General features: G+C 48.1%; 1 protein-coding gene across 1 annotated transcript; it reads right to left on the bottom strand.

The window, feature by feature from the left end:
* Nucleotides 1–9,676: 9,676 nt before the first annotated feature.
* On the bottom strand, nucleotides 9,677–20,986 carry LOC103902556 (ectonucleoside triphosphate diphosphohydrolase 2). The gene is made up of 9 exons (XM_009283620.1): nucleotides 20,873–20,986; nucleotides 18,513–18,630; nucleotides 16,661–16,811; nucleotides 15,730–15,889; nucleotides 14,175–14,402; nucleotides 13,127–13,399; nucleotides 12,074–12,169; nucleotides 10,946–11,080; nucleotides 9,677–9,907 (listed from the first exon to the last, which is right to left on the bottom strand). Exons 1-9 carry the CDS (start codon nucleotides 20,984–20,986, stop codon nucleotides 9,677–9,679), a joined length of 1,506 nt encoding a protein of 501 aa, XP_009281895.1.
* Nucleotides 20,987–21,484: the final 498 nt, after the last annotated feature.

Genomic DNA, 21,484 nt, shown 5'->3' with positions numbered 1-21,484 from the left:
CTGCGGGGGCTCTGGGGGGCTGGCGGCCGGGGAGAGCCGTTTAGCGGCAGCTCTTTTGCGGGAAGCCCTCGCGTGAGGCGGTGTCCGCCTGGGAGGGAGCCTGTGTGAGGTGGCATCCTCTCACGGGCCTCGAGGTGGGCGGCTGGCTCACCGACTCTTTCCTAGGGTGAGCAGAGCAGCACTGTACTAGGTGACGCCTCTGTCCTGGGCTGGATGTTCGTGTTGCAGCCCTGTCGTGAGGCAGCCAAGCATCCTAAACTAGGTACATGTCTCTCTCAATTACCTTTTCTCTGTCTCTTACTCTGCCGTACTCTTCGCCTTCTACCATACAACTTTGTTAGCACATTCTTGCACAGACAGTTCATCTATTGGTCACAGCTTCCACTGTGTGTACGTTGATTGTTTTAGCAGAGCCTTTTATATGATTATACATATTCATTAGGATGCCAGCAAGGTCTACAAGTCCTAGCATCTCTTCTTGTTTCATACTGTAGCTAAAACTTGAAAGAGGCTTGTAATTGAGTTCTCCAAACCCAGCTAGTCTCAAACTGCTGCCTTGATGTGGGGGTGGACTGAGGCAAAAGCAGCAGATGACCTCAATTCTTTCTACGCAAACAGGGCACATCGGGCCAGCACTCTTGTCATTCAGGCATTCATATGAGACAGAGGTACATTATGGCTTGTATACATACCATGATCTATGCTTGGATAACAATAATGTAGTTGCTTCTGTGACTGGGTCAGGTGAGGAGGTGGGCAGGAGAAGAGTAGCACTGTGAAGGCTTTTGCTGGATATTGAATAGCCTCTGGTAGTTGGCTTAATACAAAGGTTATGGTGATTGATATTTCTGGCACGTAAACAACATATTCCCCCAGAGATGCTGGAAGGAGCCCAGGAGCACTCGGAGCAGCCCCAGAGACCCTGGGAAGACCCCCAGAGCATCAGGAGTGACCTGAGAGGATCCCGCTCCAGGAGGCCCTGGGAAAGACCTTTATCAGCCCCAGAGGTGCCCAGACACGACTAGGAAGACACACATACGGCTCATCCTCCACATTCGAAGCCAGGATGCAGGAGGTTTATGCAGTTTACTTTGAGATAGCTGAGTAATGCAGAGGCATTAGGGTCCAGATTTATCCCACCTAATTATAGACATTGATTTGAATAGCTAACTCTGGCCTGCGTTCACACCAGAGTCAGTGGAAAGGGATGGCTCGGCCCACTCCAGCTCTGAATAGCTCTCTGACAACATCTTTCTGTTCTCTGTAAAGGTGTTTGAGGTGACCAAATCCAAAATCTCAGGATCATTTACGTATCAAAGGCAGCCGGGATGAATTCAGATCAGACTTGGTCAAGATTTCATACAAGGCTGTAATAATCAGTAAAGACAGCTTTTCTTCCAGGATGTGATGCCATCTCTTCAGAGTAACGTAAAAAAATGAATACTGTCTTCTTTCTGATTAACAAGAGAGAATGTAGAATGCCTTGCCTGTGTTCTGCTGTCTAGGAAAGTACATTCAGCATAAATTCTCATCGAGGCGTACTCAGAACAGCATTAGCAAGCTTCTGCGCTTTTGAAGCCCTAGAAAACTATCCCTAAAATGGAGCAGGGGGAGCCACTGCAGGGCTAGTAGGAGGTTTGCTGGTACAAGCGCTGCTGTATTTAATGCAGATACAGGGTTTTTTTTTTCAGCCAGGGCCAGAAAGCGAAGGACTGCGCATCCGTGACAAAGATCTATTTCTTTACTTTGTTAGAAATCATGAGCCATTGTAGCCGGTGCTTCTCACAGCTTGTGCTTCAGCCTGCACTGCCTTTAATGTTTGGGAAGCTGTTCTGTAAGGTGTAGAGTGAGAAATGGTTGCCACCCCCAGCGTTCCCAGTGGCAGAAAAAAAGTGGAAATACTCTGCTCAGTTAAGACTTCTGATGTCTATCTCCAAAACGCAGGATCGCACCCAGCAGAGCAGGGGGTAGTACCCTATGGGGTAGCTAAAGCTTTGCTCCTGTGATTGAGCCTCCAGAGGTTTCCCTGGGAGATTCAGCTACCTGAAGATCGATGGGTTAGGAGGCATTTCAAATTATTCATGCAACATTTATTTTTGCTAATCTATCCCAGTCAGCCAGAACTTCTGTTCTTCGCTATATGCAGATCCACAGGAAATGACAATTATATTTTAAATATTTTTGCATTTTTTAAATTAAAGTAAAATGCCAGTATTTCTAAGCTTTCTGTGAGGAAGAACACAGCCAAGCTGCGAGGAATCTCTGTGGAGAGCTGCTAGAGCTGCCGACCATCTTAGCCCTGCAACTTCTAATGCTGTGGCAGCCCAGCAACCTAATTAGCGCGTACCAGAAGGTGAGCTGGCAAATAATGAGGCAGGTTTCTGCCAGAACCTTGTCTCACACGAAGCATTCCTTCAAAGGCAAACAATCTGTACAAAACACTGACAATTGGGCAAATTCTGGGAGAAAAAAATTGCACATTCCATGGTCCTGCCTGAGCAAAATGCTTACGTGTGTTTTTAATTGTCGTTGGTTTAGTGGACAGCCTGCACAGAGATGCTGCTGCGGATTCCCAGGGCAGGGGAGCTGGGGCAGTTGGAAAGCAATTGAGATAGCAGAGAAGAGAACAGCTTGACCAAGGTGGGGAGGTACGTGGCTCCTGCATCATGTTTTCATTGAAGACATCTGTTTTATCTGGTATTTGATTTCTTTGCAAGCCCTCCTCAAACCCTGCTGCAAGTGACAAGCAAGGAGGTTTCACCTCATTTAGGTGCTTCTAAATTTCCCATCTGCAAATTTGCTGTATCAATTAATGGCTGTAACAGGGATACTAGAAAACATTAGGGGCCATTATTACGAGGCTGAAGGCCCTGGGTGTAGTCCAAAGAAAGACATGGTAGTGAAGTTAAAATTAAGTTGGAAATTGCATTTCTGTTTTGTTGAACTATATATTAGTTATTTTTTAACTTTTTTTTTCAATTGGTTTTGGGTGTTTTTTTAACTATCTGTACTGCTTTTGGCATGGAACCAGATTTTGCTGTGAATACAATTGGTTTGAGCAGAGTGGGGGAGATACTTTCTTTAACTTTTGAGTATTGCATTCCCCTTTTTCTGAACCAGGGTTCTTTGTGTGCTATGGAGTATATAGAGACGATCCCTTCCCTTGGCAGGCAGGCAGACGACAGCTGTAATTCTTCTCTCGATGCTTAACCAGCAAGATAGCAGGTCTGTGTCTCTGAAAGAGCATCCTAGTCTAAACTGAGCCTAGTACCTGGGCCTGGGATGATGTTGGGGCTGGCAGGAGCCCAAACAGAAATCACAGAACTAATTCTGTTTATATAGGTAAAATTCTGAAGCCCTGAGTTCAAGAAAGGGATACTGCAGAACGAATGTGGGTGGAAGCCTGCCTCCAGAACTGAAAAGCTTTCGGTGTTGGGGTCGTTCCAGGTTTATGGTAACACTGAAGTATGACATGGGTATGTGCAGACCTTTGTCATTCTAGCCTTTCTGATTGTTACTTCTAAGGATAAACAATACTTTGTTTTCTAGAAATTATTGCTCCTGAGAGATTGAAGTTATTGAAGGTGAGGGGCTGCTTCCAGAGACTGGCGAGTGGGATGTGCAGTTGTGGGGTTCCTGCTTGAGAGCAATAGGAACAGCTGAATGGGATCCAGCCACAGGTCCATCCAGGCCACAGTATCTTGTCTCTAATGATCAGCAGCAGTTGCCAAAGAAGAACAGGGCAAACATATACGGATGTGGCAGGTGGTTCAGGCAATTCTTTAGCCACAAGCAAGTAATGGATTATGAATTTATCTAATCACCTTTTGCAGCCTTGTAAACTTTTGGCATAAACAACCTCCTGTCACGATGAGTCCCGCAGTTTAACCACAAGCTGTGTGGAAGAAGAGCTCCTTCCATTTGGTTTGATAGTTTCCACTGAGCTCCTCAGTTCAGAAGAAGGCCGTGAGCCTGTCACTTCAAAGCTTGCACTCAAGAGAGTCTTAAACATTGTCAGTGATTACCATGAAACAGAAGGTAATGCTAAACCAGCTTTTACTGGATGTAAGGTTCAGCATTGGCAGTTTACATCTCCTTCATGTTTAAAAACAGTGAACTTTGAACACTGTTCCCGTAAAGTCTCCCTCATTCGGTTCCACAGCTCCACTGCTGAACATTGTCCAGCGATAAGCCCTATAGGTATCGCCTTCTTTCACCCAGGAGATCTGTTTCTCTGGAGAATTTCCACCAAGAAGCGGTGACTAATTCGATCATGAGGTGTGCATATGGTGACACCCCCTGCTGTGAACTAAAATAAGCTTTCCTTCACACAAAAGTTGATTTTTATCATTCCTCTGTCTCTCTCAAACCTCCTCTTCTTCATTCCCAGTGCAGTCCTCTTCCTATTAGGGATTATTCGTTCTCCCTCTTGTTTCCAAAAAAGCCTTCATCCATACTCCATGCTAGTGCCCATCTCCCTGCATAGAGGCCTTCTTCCACTAATGCCACGGCTTCTTAAATCACCGATCAGCGCTGCTTTCACATCCCACACATACAGAGCTTCCATACTGTAGTGTGTCTTTCATCTTTGTCAACATCAGGAGTCTCCTTGACAAGTTTCCAGACAAGCCTGCTTGCTAATTTATTTGATTGGTGGTGGGATCTGCTACTAGTTGTGTTGGAGATTTCCTAAGGCTTAAGGCGCTGTTCTGCCAGCCTCCCTCTTGTGACTAATCCCTGTCATTACACACTCAGGGGAGCAACAGCTTACGTTCCGTGTTTATCTGACTTGAACAGGGGATCTAAAAGCACCCTACTGCAAGAAGGCTCTGAATATCTCATATCAAGGGTATGGTGGAAACCAGGTCAAAGACACCTCTTTTGCCTGGTCTCTACGAGTACACAGTGATGTTTGCACTTGCAAAACATCAAAACACTTTGACTTGCCTGGGTTTGATGGAATTATGAAAGGACTTTTATATTAAGAGAGCTGTGGCAAAAATTGGGGTTTTACTGATCCCAATATTCTTTCAGGCTTGTTCTTCTGATAGCATTTCCATCTACTTCAGCGTGTTCTGAATTAGCTCTTGAAGTAGGAGTGACAGTCCATGAGGTAGGATATAAACATCATATGGCTTCCTACTTCTCTGGAAGATATTCAGATACATGCTCATAGGCATGGTATAAGAACAAAATAAAAATGTATTGATCGATCTCTAAACCCAGCTATCCTAAAAGGCATTCCTCTCATGATTTGCTCCAGCAGTGGTCGTGGATTTCGAGTTATTTCACTATTGTTTATTATAACAGCCCCGAAGAACTGAAGTGAGTGCAAGTACTGCAGTGCCTGGTGCTGTACGTTGTTTCTACACTTGCTGTTCTGGAGACCTTCCCTTAACCACTGAACTGGATATCTTCACAGGCAGGGCAGTATCTCAAGGAGAGGAGGAGTTACAATCACTGCATTACTAACGGGAAGCTGGAGCTCAGCCATTATGACCAGTTTTGCAAAGTCCTTGAAGCATGCATGACCTTCTCACGACTTGCCAAGATAAGCTAGGAAGTCTGTGACAGCACCTGGTAGAAAGTCCAGCTCTGTGACATCCCGGTGAACTAATTCATCCACAAGCGTCCTGTGAAATACCTGTATCTCAAAAAGCAGCACTTATCTACAGCGCTGCCTCAGGTACAGCCAGGTACTGAGAGAGGGAGGTTAGGACTCAGCTTAGGTCTCTCTCCTACAACCGCAGGGAGCCTGGGTGCGTCAGAACGGGAAGAAAGATACAACTCTGGTCCTGTGGTGGTGAACTTTGTACTGCAGAACTGGACTGCAGGCAATAAACCGTTATTTCTCTCAATTCATGGGAATTCATTGGTACAACCCAGCTGGCATGTACTGGTTGGAAATCCATGATGCTTTGGAAATGGTATAAACTGGAAGAAAGACAGGAGCTAATGTACTCCTACAAACATGCTGAAATGCAATTTAGGCCACTCTAGCCAGTAGCAGGTCAGCTAACCTATTGTGTTTCTGGAGCTAAAATAGAGGAAGTGCTTTCTGGTGTCAATTTTTATATCTGATACTTTTGATTTCCTTCTTACTGATACTTGCTGACAGCAGCAGAACTGCAATTACATGTGAGTCGACATTATCTGCCAGAAGAGCTGTCCCATGGTTCAGCCTGAGTTAGAAGCGAGGGAGCTATGCACAAACATAAAGAATTTATGGACAGTTAGAAAATCCTCATTGTTAATCATTTCCACAATCGCATTGTAACCAAAGGGCTGCAAGCATCTTCGTTTCAAAGTGAGCGAGTTAATCTAGAATCTCCTTTTAAGTAGATTTCTGCTGTCCAGGTAATCTGGGGATTAATTCTGCAAACTTACATAGTGCTGACATGAAGGAGCTGCTGCTTAGAGAGCTGGGAGAAAGGAATGTGTTACTTCTATTAGTTTCCATTCTTCTCATAGGTTCCCAATTTTGTTATTTTTTGCCTTTTTTATGACTAAAAACACACTTCAGGGCTTTTAAAATACCAATCTAGCTCATCGTCTAGTAAATACATCTATAAGTGGGGTTTTTTTCTGCCAGATAGAAAGAGACACGCTGTCAATGCTGCCCATTCCAAGCCCAGTCTTCCTGGTAACCCTAGCTGCTGGGGGCTGCAGCTTGGGAAGGGCAGCACAGTCATTATATGAGAACGAATATGCCTGCTTATCGCTCTCTACAACTACCTGAAAGGAGGTTGTAGCGAGGTGGGTGTCGGTCTCTTCTCCCAAGTAACAAGTGATAGGACGAGAGGAAATGGCCTCAAGTTGTGCCAGGGGAGGTTTAGATTGGACGTGAGGAAAAATTTCTTTACTGAAAGAGTGGTTAAACATTGGAACAGGCTGCCCAGGGAAGTGGTGGAGTCCCCATCCCTGGAGGTATTTAAAAGACGTGTAGATGAGGCACTTAGGGACATGGCTTAGTGGGTGGTGGTGTTGGGTCGACGGTTGGACTCGATGATCTTAGAGGTCTTTTCCAACCTCAATGATTCTATGATTCTATGATTCTATGCCCCTGCCTGCCCCCACGACCTGCCTGCAGGAGAAGACAGCAGTGGCAGTATTTGGAAGGAGTGATGGGAAAGGAGGGAGCGGAGCTGCCGCCTGCAGTGTGTGGACCAGAGGGGAAGAACTTCAGCCATCGAAATGTCTCACTGTGCCTTTGATGAGAACAGCAGCTTTTAGCTCAAGAGTTTAGGATCTGCTCTAAATCAAGAGGTTGTGGGTTGTCTTCGCATCACAGAGCAGTGGCTCAATGTCAAATGGTGGCTCAAGTGTCATGGATTTAATGGGGCAAATTAGGCCATCTGTACATGCCGTCACTCAGTACAGCTCAGTGGCATGTGCGAGGCAAAAGGAAAGTGTCAGGAGGACATGCTGGGCTTCTTGCCTAATTGCTCACTTATTATCTGCATGGAAGTCCCAAAGCTTCTAAACAAGAGCTTGGGGACGTTCCAGCCAGTGTCCTTTTCTCTTGGACCCTGTGATCTAGTATTCAAAATCAAGAAGGTGTAACAACTGAGCAGGCCAGAACACCTGGAGTCCTGGGGGTTCCTGGCATCTTACTGGCTTATTTCCATTACTGACAGTGGTAAGATTCTTCTTGGGCAGGTTGCAAATCTCAGGCAGGAATCCCCCAGTTCTCCTATGTGCTGACAGGTCACAGAGCCAGAGCTCTGTTTAATGATTGTATTTCCAGATGCGGGAGGAATGAAGTCTCAGGAATTTCCCCGATGTCACTGACTCCCTGATAACCCCTTTTTTTTTTTTTCTATGCACGCTTGCCTGAACCCCTCCTATCTTCTTCAGATGGTTTGAGCAAAGAACACATCAAAGATGTAGGCATGTCTCTCATCAACTAAATACCAGCAGCCAGGTTATCTGAAGTCATTTTCTGCCTGCCTGCCACTGGGAAGAAAGTGCCTTCAGGGGTTCTCATTGTGTACCCCGAAAGTATACGGCATAAGAGCTCTTGAGTAAACAGAGGCAAAATCAGCATCCCCCATCCTCCTCACTGAAACACTTTGTATTCACAATAAAACCCCCGCTTTGATCTCTTGCCAAGAATAACACAGACAGTCTATTAAAACATCTTTAATAACATGATATAATTAAAAATATCTAATGTGCAACTCAAAGAAATGAATATGAAGCTTGTTTGAATCTGTTTCCACACCCCTCCAAACTTGACTGACAGGTTCCAAACCTTCATTAATTGGCCTGAAAATTTATGAATACCCCAATATTATGGGGGAGGGGGATGTCCTATATATGAGTTGGGAGCACAAGGGATTAATCAGAGTTGAAAGGATTTGGGTGCCACGGTAGCTTTAAAAATCCCGCAAGGCACATGACTGCATCTTTGAGCATTTAAATTTCTGTTTAAAGTGGTCTGAAATGAGTAGGAGACACTCGTCCCTTGGGCTTTTAACAGCCTGTGTGTTTGAGTCTCTAAAGCAGTCTAAGAAGTGAACTCTAAATGCTTTAGTCAAAGGACAGTGTTAGTCTGAATTCATCCCTTTTCTTCACAATAACATGGGGAATTTGTACAGCACCTCATCTTCTAGATGACCAGACCAGACCAGAGGAGCTGGAACAACTGCCAAGTCCCAGAGGAATCCCGAGTATTGGATTATAAAGTAACTCTGGTCACAGTCTAATACAAAAGTCATTGGACTGACAATTAGGAAAGCTTCTGTTCCTGGGTCTGCTCTTGTCTGAAGGACAATATTAGATGGGAGACTTCATTTTCAGAGTCAGCGAGACAAGCAATTCAGTGCAAATGAATGAACTGGTGAACTTCAGCACAGCATGCACCCGATTTTAGTAGATGTGAAATGAAATCTGTTAATTTAAGTCCTGGTTAAAGAGTTTAAATTGGCAATTTTAACCCTGCGTTGCCATGACTCAGCTGAGAGACAGGAACTCAGCTGCGTGTCTGTGCCCTTTGTTTCTCCTTTGATGCTCTGCACATTTTGTAGAGACCAAGACCAAAACCCATTGCTTTTGAAGGATTCTTGGTCAGCAGGAGCATTCGCTGGAAGGGATGCATGGATACTGTCACTGAGGTGGGAGAACAGACAGATCAGTAGTAGCAGGCAGAAAATACCTGCTTTTTCCCTAGAACATGGAAGCAAGTTGGCTGTTATATTCTGATTATATTTTAATGCTGTTCCAGTCTTCACTAGTGGCGATACTGCAGGTATTGTCTATCTTGTGGGCACAGAAGAGGACAGAGCACCTTCTTCAGACACCACCTCTCCTGATTAGACAGGATTATTCAATATTAACTTTACAATAGCTCAGAGCCTGCCTGCTCAGAGGCATCGTTTCATTAGGCTGATATGAGTAATCTCAGCTGCAGCCCAAGCAAGACCTGTGCAGGCTGCTCTCTCATTTGGAGAACAAATAGCTTGCCATCCACCGGGAATCACAGGCTTCCTGCAGAGCAGGATCCGTTGTCTCAAAGTACAGTAGTGCAAGTGCTAGCAAGTTGAAATAAGGTACTGAGGCTCTGTGGGTCCTGCAGGAAAATCACTTGCATCCTCCAGTGACTTACACCTGTGTGATTTCTGTATGTACCCTGTTAACTGCCCTCTGGCAAGAGTATCAAGTCCCAGAATAACTGTCAGTAGTCATCAAAAACACTGCTGTTCCTGTTACTGAAGCTGTTTTCCTTGACCATCACTCGGTATGAGATGCGCATGAAAGAGCCAGTGAGCAGCACGACAAAGAGGATAAGGAGCAAAGACCAGACCCCTGGTTCAATCCCCTTGAGGAAGCTTGGGCTGTCCTGGGGGATGGTGTTGGTCAGACTCAGCAGGTAGCCAAGAGTCCAGCCAGATGATGTATTGCCCATCTGAAATAAAAAGGAGAGGTCAGAAGAGAAGGAGACAGTCTGGACCCCAGCTGTGTTTCTGTGCACAGGCCTTGTATACGTTATTTGAGACTGATCCAAGGATGAGGCTTGAAATGAGGAGCTCTCCCACTCTCAGTGCCCCGAGTGCACTAATAGGCCTTAATTGCCCTGACCAGCCTCACTTGGGGCTTCCACCCACCCGCTCCGCCCATGGGCCTGGGAGCTCCGTTTAGGCTCCGGCCTGGGCAGCCACCTCCTTCCTGAGCTATGCAGTAGGTGTGCGCTGTTCCTTCTCCTGCTTACTGACTGGTTTTCCCAGATGGACCTCAGGTCTACATTGTGGTAGTTCTGTCTCTGGCCCTGTTGCCTGGTTGAACCTCAGGCCTATGTTGTAGGTAGCTTGTCTCTGGCTTTCCAGGCTGCGCTCCCTGGATGGACCCTGGACCTACCTCATTACCTTGCCTTAGTCTGATGATCACCACGTGGCTGACTGAACTGTTATCACTGATGTGGCCCTGCTCAATGGGACCATGCCTTTGCTGGTAAGTTGAGAAGAGGTCTGGGAATAGGCTTTCTTTTCTTCTGTGAAGGGGAGGACTTGAATCAAATCCTCCTTTCCTTAGGGGCTCCAGATTCTGAAGCAATTTCAGACCTTATAAACCAGTTACAAGCTCTCACTAGCATAAAGGTGATTGCAAAGAGGTAGGGCAGCATCTTTTGACTCAGGAAATATCGTCAGCAGTTTGTCCTTAGCATTAAGTGGTGATCAAGCCATACCTCCTTCCCTATTGGGCATAGATTCTTGAAGGTGGTATTGCTCCAGATGAGGTTTTGACTCGTGTGTTTTCAGTGGGGACAAGTGTAATCTCTAGCTCTCTGACACTGGTTTTCTTGCTTATCACAACTGTGAATTTATTTCACAAACACATCTTGCTGGAGAAACCTAGCTGGTTAGGGCCTGTAGGAGCGGGGACAGGCTGGCTTTACTGAAACCAACCCTCCCTTGTAATTGGAAATACCACACTGTGGGTAACTGACCTTCTTCTGGAATGCAGTCCAGACAGACCTGTCAAAGTCAAACGTGTATCCCTTTGTACTGAGATGAAAGATGAAGGCAGACACAATGCAGTAATCAGCAAGTGTATCCAGGCTTGTTTGGGACTCCTTGACCAGCTGGTGTCATTTCCAAAAGAAGATGGGGTGGGGGGGGAAATAAAAGTAGTAAATATTCAGTAGCTGAATTTCAGGCCTGCTATAACCTCTCCTTTCCTGCTCTGGGACTGACTGTGGGACGGGTTTGTGTCCTGTGCAGACTGAAACCATGTTTCCTGCACCCACTGGGCTGGTGTCTGGGAACCAGTGTCATCTCTTAGTGCCTTTGTTCCCATCTTATTAAAGACCAGGCAGTTCCAAGAGCAGCAGGACTGGCAGCCAGGTCTCCTACAGTTGCCTCGCAGGTGAACTGCTTGGTATGATTCTCTGCTCTCTAATTAGGTTGAGCTAATGCTGCAGCCTTTCTCTCAATAGGTAACTAATAAATTCTCTTCTATCCAGAAGAGAAAGCTTTAGGGAACCACTTATGGGCTTTGCTACCCCATTAGCAAACCCTGTAGAAATGGTCCAATTGCATGTTACTGTGGATGCTCGGTCAGTGTAGGTGCAAATGAGGATGACCTCATAAGCCGCCAACTGAGGGAAAGAACTTACAGATTCCCCCTGGCTTGGTCTCTATGGGCCCAGGTGAAGTGGGAAAGCCCCTGAAGTCTGAGCGGATGTGTTCCTTGGACTTAAGGAGAGGAAGATAACAGGAAGACCAAGGTGATGTACAGGAGTGAGTAGACAGCCTTCCTGTTTACTCCTTAATATGCAGTAAAAGGTACTTGTGGCTTTTCATTTAATTAAGTCCAGGTGTTACCAGCAGCTGGGATTTGAGAGGAAGGAAAATAAGTGGGGCTTGTTTCCTCAAAGTAAAAAAAACAAAACACACAAACCCAAAACAAACAAACAAAAACCCAAAAAGAAACACCCCAAACAAACCAGGCAAATCCAAGTTTTTCCCTAAGGAAGACTAACTTATGGCTCTGTCAGTCTGAGCCACGTGGGCTTTTACAACAGACTGTTCCTTGCTTCCCACTCTCCCTGCACACTAAGTTATTCCACAGTTACCTCTTTGACGGACATCCCACAAAGCCTGTTGACTGCCTGACCCAAGTCGGGAGAGGGTACAGTTTCTCTCATGAAGTCCATGGCCTCAGAAATCACCTACAACAGCAGCAGAAATAATCATCAGGTCGGACTGCGCTCTGCATCCTTGCATTGCATACAGTGCCGATAGGAAAGTAAGTGGCAGTAGCTGTGGGGCACACTGCCAGGGTGCCCTCTGTGTGTGCCTGTGTTGGTGGTTACAGTGCCTCTGATGGGTGCAAGGAAAACAAGCAGATCTATTACTCTCTGGAGATGGAAACTGGCCTGCTTCTAGCTTGCTTGCATGCAGCAGCCTTCCTGGCCCTGCCTGGATAAGTAGGCTAGTCCTTATGCTCCTTGGCACAGTGTCCATGGGAGGCTCTCAGAAGCAGGGAGCTGGGGAGACTTCTGAAATTCCTCCCTCTGCATTCCTTCACTGAAATGTGCTCAGCCTCTTCTAGGATCTTGAGATGGTCCTGGCTTAACAACCCAGTGACTCTGGACACTAGATCTAGGGTCTCAGATATAAGCATGCTTGTGGTGGAGCATGCCCAGATGTTTGCTCAGAGCGGCAGAGGATCTTCAACTTCACCACATACTTGGTGTGGGAAGACCTGCTCAGCACACAACTGCTGACTACCCTATCCTTGCTGGCTCATGTGAGGTCCTTTATGGCGCTGGAGCCCCAAAGTTTGCCTTGCAAGCAGACATTGCTGAAACATGGATGAAGAAAGCCCTACCACAGTCACTGATGGGAAGCCTGTTGTCCATATTTGAACAGCTGTGTGGAAATGAGGGGGAGAGGGCGGGAGAGCATGTATACAATGTTAGCCAGAGCACTGGCTAAACAGCTGTGTGGAAATGAGGGGGAGAGGGCAGGAGAGCATGTGTACAATGTTAGCCAGAGCACTGGCCCTCTTGGCTAGCAGAGGGCACAGTGTGGCTGTTCCCACTGTATTTTTTTAATGACCAAACTGTTCCCATTTCATGGGTTCTCCATACCAGTTGCCTACCCCAGTGTAAATGAGAACCCACCAGAAACCTGGTCCGGAGGGGCTTGAAAATACTGCTGAGGGAATGCTTGAAGAAGCTGCAGGAAGAGGAATAGTTGAGCAGACTTTGCACAAGTCTCATGCAGGTGGTGGGATTGCTGGAGCCAGTGATGTTGAAGACCTCCTCAGGGCCGGGGATGTCTGATGTGTCATCACTGACAGCACAAGGCCCAGCATGCACTGATTGCCACCGCACTTCCCGGGAGTAGGTGAGGGGCCAGCAGGGATTAGACACAGTTTTAGCACTTCTCTGATCCTAGAGAGGCAGAATAAAACAGGGACACAGGCAGCAAGAAAGGAGGTTGGCATCCCAGGACTTCACAAAGAAAGACAAAATGCAACACAACGAAGAACAGTTTTCCTCTGGCACCACAATGTTGTAAATGAGCAATCAGTCTGCAGAAAGTTTGCCAAACCTTATCTCAGCAAGTCAACTGCAGCAGGCTCCCAGCTCCTGCAGAGTTCAGGGCCTGAGTTTGCATCAGACCCTCCCCCCCCCCCCCCCCCGAAATAAAGTTTGGAAGAACCAGAACACCTGTATGTTTTCAAAATGAAATATTGCTCTCTTAAAGACTGCTTCAGGGTTAAAGTCAGCAAAGGACAGAAATATCCCAAATGAAAGGTCCCGGTTTGTTCCTGGGTGCTGTTGTTTAGGCTCCCCTTCTAGGATGGAGGAGTAGTTCAGAGAAGCCAAGGGAAGTCTTTGCCTCGCTCCACCCCGAAGGTGGTCTTAGCACCTCCGGAGAGCAACGCTGTGCTCATGTGTATTAAGTAAGGAGCCAAATAGAGCCTGCAAGTAGGAAACTCTGGAATGGGTGCCTGTGTGTCTGCTTGGAGGGCATCGGTTTTGGCATTGGGAATATGTTTGACAAATGCACTGGGCTTTTTTAGATACATGCAAATGCCTTCTATTAAAGACAGTGATCGACATTTTGCCCATTAGCAGCTATGCCTTATGCAACTGTCATTCAGTGCAGAGGGTTGATTGTATTCAGGGGAACCTTGCAAATGCCCTTCTGGCAGGTACTCACTTGAATGAGCATAGACAGCAGCCTGCTGCGGAGCTGGTCTGTGCCGTGGCAGGGGCAGTGATGAGTGTACACGTTGTGCGTCTGTCCATACAGCTGCAGCCTCACTCCCTCTTTTGGTGCCTGGTTCCCTTCTTCCACCTTGGAAGTGAGCTGTGCTGAGGTTCCTCCCACAGATAGGACTCCTGCCATCCCCTTCCTGGAGGGGACCAACTGCCCTCGCCAGTCGTACTGACCCAAAAAGAACCAGAGAGGTCAGTTCTTAAGACTTCTACATCTGGGTCACGGTCAGAAAGAAGCGTTATTGCAGAGAGAGAGAAAGCAGCTTTCTGGTGCAGTACAGCCCAACTTACTTTTTTTGCCCACAGGGCATAAGGATGCTGAACTGGTGGCTTTGGAGGGAACAGAGGAGCCATTGTACAAGCACTGCCACCTGCGCAGAGAGCTCCCCACAGCCAGCAAGAGCAACCAGGGCTCCCCACCCTGGATAGCTGTTCAAAGCACTGGTCTTGGTGGGTAGGAGCAGGGGAGAGAGGAGAGGGTGGTGGTTGTGGTGGGGAATGGGAGGGAGGTTTCCAGGTGGGCAGATATGGGTTTCAAGTGCTGCCTTGATGCTGAAGTGATCCTCCTGTCAGAAGAACCCTGTGGTTTCATCTCCTGTCATCTTGCAGAACTGAGTTTGGCAATGCTGAAGTTAGCAGTACAGAGAGGAAGGTTTACGTGAGTGTAAGCACTCTGTCCCTGGCCGGGGGAGGCTGTGTTGCTGCCAGCAGGGCTAGCAATTCCCTAATCAGTGCATGCTTGCTCCTGGTTATCAGAATAGCTTTTCACTTCCCCAGTGTGGAATAACTCAGTCTAACCCACCTTTCTCTTGCCCGTTGAGTTCTTCTTGAGACCCTTTGGCTTGAGAAGCCATGGGTAGAGCAAGGAAAATTAAATGTATTCTTTTTGTTTAGTGAGTGCCTTCTGAATACAGACCAGGCCCCTATGCTGGGGACACCTAGCTATACTCTTGCTAGTGTCTCAATGAGAGGAAATTTGATGGGCTTTTGCTTTGGCAGCAAAAGACTCTGCTTCTCTGTCCACCATCCACAGGATGTCCCATGGGACAGCTGGACTCCAGTGGCAATCCCACAGCACCCCACAGACATAGCAGCAATGCCTGTTTGACAGTGGTGCTGAGCTAGAGCTGCAGGGACTCGGGGCAGTGGAGTTCTTGTTGACACCCCAGGGCCAGACTGTGTAAGGTTATCTATGTGAGCATCCTGGATGTGCTGTCCAGAAAGCCTCACGTCTGTTAAGCCAACTGCATGAACATGCCCATGAAAGGCTATATTAGAGGTTTAGGCCTTCAGCCTAGTTTTAACCATCTCACATTATGTCCCCCAGCCAGCTGGTGTTGGATATAACCTGCCTTCTCTAAAAGACAATGGAAGTTGTGCTTAAGCATTGTTTAAAGTACAGGGCTTTAACAATCTCTCCACATGTCTCTCTAGCTGTTTGCTAATGGTAGTTGCTCAGCTCAGTTCTGTACTCCCCAGGCAGGATTGTCCTTTACCTTGAAGAAGTTCTCCAGGACATAATTAACAGCAACCCAATTGAATGCTTCCTCGTCTGGACTGGACAGGATTTGTGCTCCCTGAAAGTCAAAGGGGGATGACTTCAGGGCCACAGTCAGGGCTGCAAGGAGACCGCCAGAGAGGGTGGGATGGGTGAGGCTAAACAGAAAAGAAAAAGAAGGCACATTTGTTGTTACAGGACCCTGCCAGGAGCAGCCTGCAGTGGGGGTACAGCTGCAGGGCTTCAGCTGTGCTCCCCACTTTGGGTAGTAGCACAGAGACACCATGACAATCCCACTCCTGCTGCTACTTCCCTCTCCCCTTGCACGGCACTGGGGGCAAAAACAGCAGAGGGATGATTTGAGCAGTTGTGCCACCATTCAAGAATTTAGGAGTTCAGTACCCTCTGCCACTGAGGGATCTTGTGGCCTTGCCCCACTGACCTGGCCCCCTCCAGACCTTACTTTTCCCCAGTGTCTAAAAGGAGATAAAGGTCCCAGTAATGAGGTGACTGAGAACAGGGTCCACAAAAGTGTGTATGATAAGGTGGATCTTCCCACCACCGCTCCCAACCTGCTAACAAGCACCTCTGCAAGCCCATGTGGGTTGTCACACAAACTGAAAACACTTCAGCTTCCAGACTGACAGATGTTTTTCCAAGCACTAATTGTGAAGTCCTAATTGTGAAGGAGACTTTACACAGACTGGTAGCAGTAGCAAGACTGTCATCCTCATGGCTGCTTGAGGGGACAGTATGGAGGCACAGCCATACCGTACTCCCCTCGAGTGCGTGGGGACCTGAGGAAGGTTTACCTGACTAGCAGATTAGGGATGAAACACACTGCAGAGCAGACAAGGTGAGATGCATTTACAGAATGATCCGCATGACGTGTGCTGATCTCTGGGTGTGGGTTTGCAACATTCACTCACTTCAGCTGCCTCATGCTGGCGGTTGCTCCCAGGTAGAGGGGGGTTTGGCTGTGCTGCTCTGCTGGGATCTCTTTCTGGGCCCAGTTCAAACATGGCTCCAAGCTCTTCCCTACTTTCTGAGGAGAATCTGAGTAGCTGGAGACTCCCGGACCTGAGGACCAGGGAAAAGAATGACATTTTCTAAGGAAAGATATGGGAGAAGTATGAGAGCTGTTACCCAAGAGGTTGCTGTCCTAGGGCATGGTTAGAGACAGGACCTGTCACAGGCAGAATGAAGGAGTTCCTCCAGGTAGCCATGCTGCTAAAATATGGTACAGGGAGCAAAATGGCACATGCACATAAATCCCGAATAGCACAAAGAGAACCCTAGCTCTGCTGCTGAGACATCCTGTAAATGACCATGTATCAGCCACAAGTCTGCTGCAACAGCTGAGGCTGTCTCAGCCCACAGAGGAAGAAATGTGGCTTTAGCCACATAAAAGATAAGCAAAAGGACACACTGCCATGCAGCTAGAACTGAGGCTGATGTGTCAGCTCTCTCCTCCATCCACTTCCTCTTGTGTTGGTGGAGGTGGCTTCCGAGCCCCACGCCTGCAAGCAAGACATCTCTGCTCTAGAGGAAGCTGGTGCTGTGTGGAGAGCAGCTGTGTGCAAGCTTTGACTCATCTTTCCAGCAAGATTCAATGGGGTCTTAAAGGCTGGTTTTGAACTACTACCCAAAAAGAGCCTCACTTCCCCATCCTCTGGCCCACTTGTCTTCCTGGCTGTGCGACTCCCTCACCATCTGCTTTGCTCTCCTGGGCCCTGTATAGGGCTGAGCTGCAGCTTGCCTGCAGCCACTCAAAGGCTGTGACCATACTGCCATGCAGACCAAGGACAACTACTCACACTTGGGAGAGAGACCTGCCTGGACCTCTTGTTGCTGCTGACACACTGTTGCAGCAGCAGGTTCAAATAAGTCTTCAAGCACCAAGCTACAGTTGCTGTTTTTAACCCAGCCAGTGAATATGGCAGCAGTCAAGGGACGCATACAAGGTTTCAGGGAGCCCTTATTGCATCTTCTGTATGTGGTTTGTATTGCTTATAGTCTGCAAGGGCACAAACCCTCTTCCCTGCTTGTTGTGCAGCTGCCCTCCTACAGCACGCTGCTACTGAGAGTTCAGGGTTTCCCAGCATCCTGCTATAATCAGACTTCAACATCAAAGCAAGATTGAGAGATAGAGAAGGAAAACCCCAAGCTTTAATGCATGAAACCCTTTCAGCTGGCTTTGGCAGGGCCAAACTGATTCAAACTAGTGAGGAAGACCCTAATATTCTCCAAAATGTGACACCTAAAACCAAACTGAACTCATGCTTGTGCTGTCAAACCTTGCATAGGGGGTTGGAGTCTTCGCACTTCTGTTGTCCTGGAGCTACGCCACTTACTGCCCAGAATACAGTCAGGAGGGGGCAGAAGATACCAGGAGTCACCCTGCAGCCAGATTTGTCTCTGTTGCTGTTCACTGTCTCACCTGGGTGAGAAGCTCAGCAACCTTGGCTCTGCTGCTGATCCACGTGGACGTCAGGACCAGCCCCTCTGTGTGCTTCCCTGCCTGCAGCAGGCCAAAAAAACCTGTCACCTGCTACTGCTGAGTGCTCTGATGTCCAGCTGTGTACGGCTAAATCTGCCCATGTTGAGAAGACCCATGCTGAAAATAAGCAACCTGTGCTTCACAGTCACCACTATTTCAGTGTACAGCTAGATGATACAGGAGCTGAGGAAATTGCAGCAATGGTCCATGCACAGATCTCTAGGTTTCCATCCATCCCATGCCAGTCCCACAGACCACCGAGCATGAATCAGGCATCTTACCTTGTACAGAACAGGAACTACATTCCCTGATCACCCCGGTCTTGTTTGCCTTGGTGGTGGTCCACTGGTAGATGAACAGGATGGTGTGGGATGGGCCAGCATCCAGAACAATGCCGTACTGGAAAACCCCCAAAACATTCTAGATAAACACCACTGAATGCATGTTGCTTTGTTATTCTAGGGTTACTCAGCGTTACGCAGGTATTCTGGGTAACCCATGGGCGTGCACTGCAGTATTTGAGTTAGCTTTTTACATTCAAAGAAAGGGTGAAGCCAGAAGATGATGTGGATTTGCAGGGAACCATCTGTATTTCTGAATATACATGAGGAGCAGCAGGAGTGGAGAAACACCCAGAAGTACGTCAGACCTACGGTGGCATGCTCTGCAGCTGTTCCTGAAATCAGGTAGAGGGCTTCCACTGAGAGCTGAGCCATCTGGAGCTCAGGAAAAACAGGTCCTAAAGCAGTGGGAGATGGCACTATACAGGTTCTCGACTGACTCTGGGACTCAAACTGCTGCTGGATTGGTTTGCTAAAGAGGTAAGGGTTTCGTGCAGGAATCGGAGGGCTGTGGCTTGTTCCTGCTTCTGAGGAACCCGAGACTCCCACATCTGTTTGATGCCCCACTGCAGAGATGGTGCGACACGGGCTGGGTTTGCCCCAGTGCGTGCCAGACCTCTGGGAGCTGCAGCGCGCTGGGACCAACCAGCACATACACTGTCCAACGCAGCAGCCCTGAGGAGACCAAGATAATGTCTTGGCAGAAATGGCAGCAGTGAATGTGAGATTTCTCAACACCTTCTCCACTGACAGTTCTCCTATTGCCTAGCAGTGAGGCCGAGGGCTTTCTTAGTCTCTTTGCAGCCCAGCGTCTGGTCTATTTGCTGCTGACTAAGCCTTGCTGAGCTGCATCTCATATGTGAGCTTAGGAAATGAGAGGCCACTGGGGTACCCTGCAGCACAGCTCTGTGGCTGTTTTGGATGTCCCCACACTCAAAATAGCCCCGGGGCTAGCCTAAGGTCTCCTACTCTCCCCTCTATTACATAACCCCAAACTGGGACATCTCCTACACAGACGGGAAAGAAACTCATGAGATCTGGGAGGTATGCGGTAGTGCATGGTTTAAGCTGTATCTTGCACAGAAATAGTTGTAGCTGTGACTGAGTGGGAGGAGAAACCTCCTGAGAGGTTGACATTAACACAGTCAGAAGGGTTTTAGCACAAGACAGAGCTTGGCTGCAGCCTCCGAGCGAAGCTGGCTGCCTGCTGCCTTCCTGGGAGCTCCCAGCTGCACCAGACACAGTGCCCAGGCCAGGAGCTGGTGGGACTGGAGCTAGAGCAGAAATGCGGAAGGAGAATGGAACTCCCTGTCCGAGCCTGCTGGCATCCTCCCACACGAGTGACAACTCATATTTCTTGCAGGGCATGTCAGCTGCTGCAGAAGAGGAAGAAACGAATGGTATTGGCGGAGAAACCTCGATTTTCTTCCTTCTTCACAAAATGAGAGGCTGCTGCTGGGAGTGCAAGGGAGGAGAAGGAATCACCACGTTTCTGCCCCAGCTCAACACCAGGGAAGGGCAGAATGCTCGCTGGGCAGAGCATGGAGCAATGAAGGGGTTTTTTAATCCGATTTTGTTTCTGAGAGGAGCGTGGAGGAGGGGTAGTATCTAAATGCGCAGGTTAACCTACTTCTGTTTGAGTAAACCACAGCGTGCCACTGGTCTCACCTCAGCAGTGGTGCACCAAGAGGCAGAGTGGATGGACAGCAACCCCCCAGTCACCGGGCAGATCTGACCCTGCTGCATAAAGCAGGTTGGCTCTTCAGTTAAAATCAAGAGAGGACAGAAGAGGAAAAGGCATGGAAGATTTTTTTTTTTTTTTTTAAAGACAGAAGCAGCAGTTCAGTGCCAAATTCCTACTGACTTTCAAGAGGGACCTAGATCTTTCCCTCCACTGACACCACTGGTCCCTTGCTGCTCTGGGGTCGCTCCTGACACGGGCTGCCTCTCCTCAGCCTGTGGTGAACATCTCTGCTGGATGATATCCAGCCTGTATTTCCCTGACCAGCCAAAGGGGTTGGCTTGTTTTTGGTTTGAAAAGCTACAGCATGTTGAAGGATGCAAACCCATCCTCGCAGTCTTGTTCTAGTCCCCTCCTCAGTTTGTTGTTTTGGGCTAGTAACTAAGTCAGTAGTGCAATGAATGTAAAAAGCAACGAAACACACCAGTTTAAATGCCCACCTTGCACAAGGAAACAGGCAGGTTCTCCTTAAGAAGCAGCCCCACAGACGAGGAGAAGGTCTCCTCTGCCCCGCTTGACCCCCAGCTTGGCCGCCCCTTGGGCAGGTGGATGCCCTTACCTTGGTCCTGGGAGGGGTGATGGGCACATCTTTAGTGGAGACACAAAGGAGCATGATGCCCGTCAGTCCCGCTACGATCACCAGCCAGGGGGGAAGGAGTTCACGACAAGACATGAAGCGCTTTCTCCTTTCGCAAAGAGTCAAAAGAGGAAGCAGCGGAGCGGCAAACTGACAGCGGCTGCTTTTTACAACCTTTAAAAAGAGGAGAAAGGCGGGGCTGAGGCCAGGCTCTGACTTCAGCCCAGCCCCAAGCCACAGGGACCACAAGGAGCGCGTGGGCCAAGCTGCGATGTGTCAGGCAGTTCTCCCTTCCATCGCTCCACGTAATAAATAAAACGACGGCTTCATGCCCATTCCAGTGCTAGCTTTGCAAAGGCATCGGTGCAACCTCGAAACTGCCCCAGGCGTCAGGATTGAGGTAAACAGAAATGTGAGGTTAGCTCAGCTGTGTAATAAGCAGAAAGCAGGCAAAACTCATCCGTTTGGTATTCTGCGCCTGGCAGTGCTAGCTGCCAAAATTAGATGCAGGGAAACTCCTTGTCGCTGGGTTTACTTTATACCTGAGGGCTCCAGGGTGGACCCGGGGCGCTTCCCCGCAAGGATGTGTCCACT

Source organism: Aptenodytes forsteri, unplaced genomic scaffold (assembly GCF_000699145.1).
Source record: "Aptenodytes forsteri isolate BGI_AS27 unplaced genomic scaffold, ASM69914v1 Scaffold518, whole genome shotgun sequence".
Classification (NCBI taxonomy): Eukaryota; Metazoa; Chordata; class Aves; order Sphenisciformes; family Spheniscidae; genus Aptenodytes; species Aptenodytes forsteri.
Note: the sequence above shows the minus strand (reverse complement) of the source record. Positions and strands in the feature narration are given on the sequence as shown.

Bases quoted from the DNA above. Each gene is read 5' to 3' on its own strand.
- LOC103902556 (XM_009283620.1), bottom strand. From the start codon at position 20,986: ATGTCTTGTCGTGAACTCCTTCCCCCCTGGCTGGTGATCGTAGCGGGA. The intron at 13,400-14,174 runs GTGAGTACCTGC...CTGCCTCTCTAG, and splicing joins TGCTGTCTATGCTCATTCAA to GATCAGAGAAGTGCTAAAAC. The intron at 12,170-13,126 runs GTGGGTTCTCAT...CTGCTGTTGTAG, and splicing joins CCCTCCGGACCAGGTTTCTG to GTGATTTCTGAGGCCATGGA.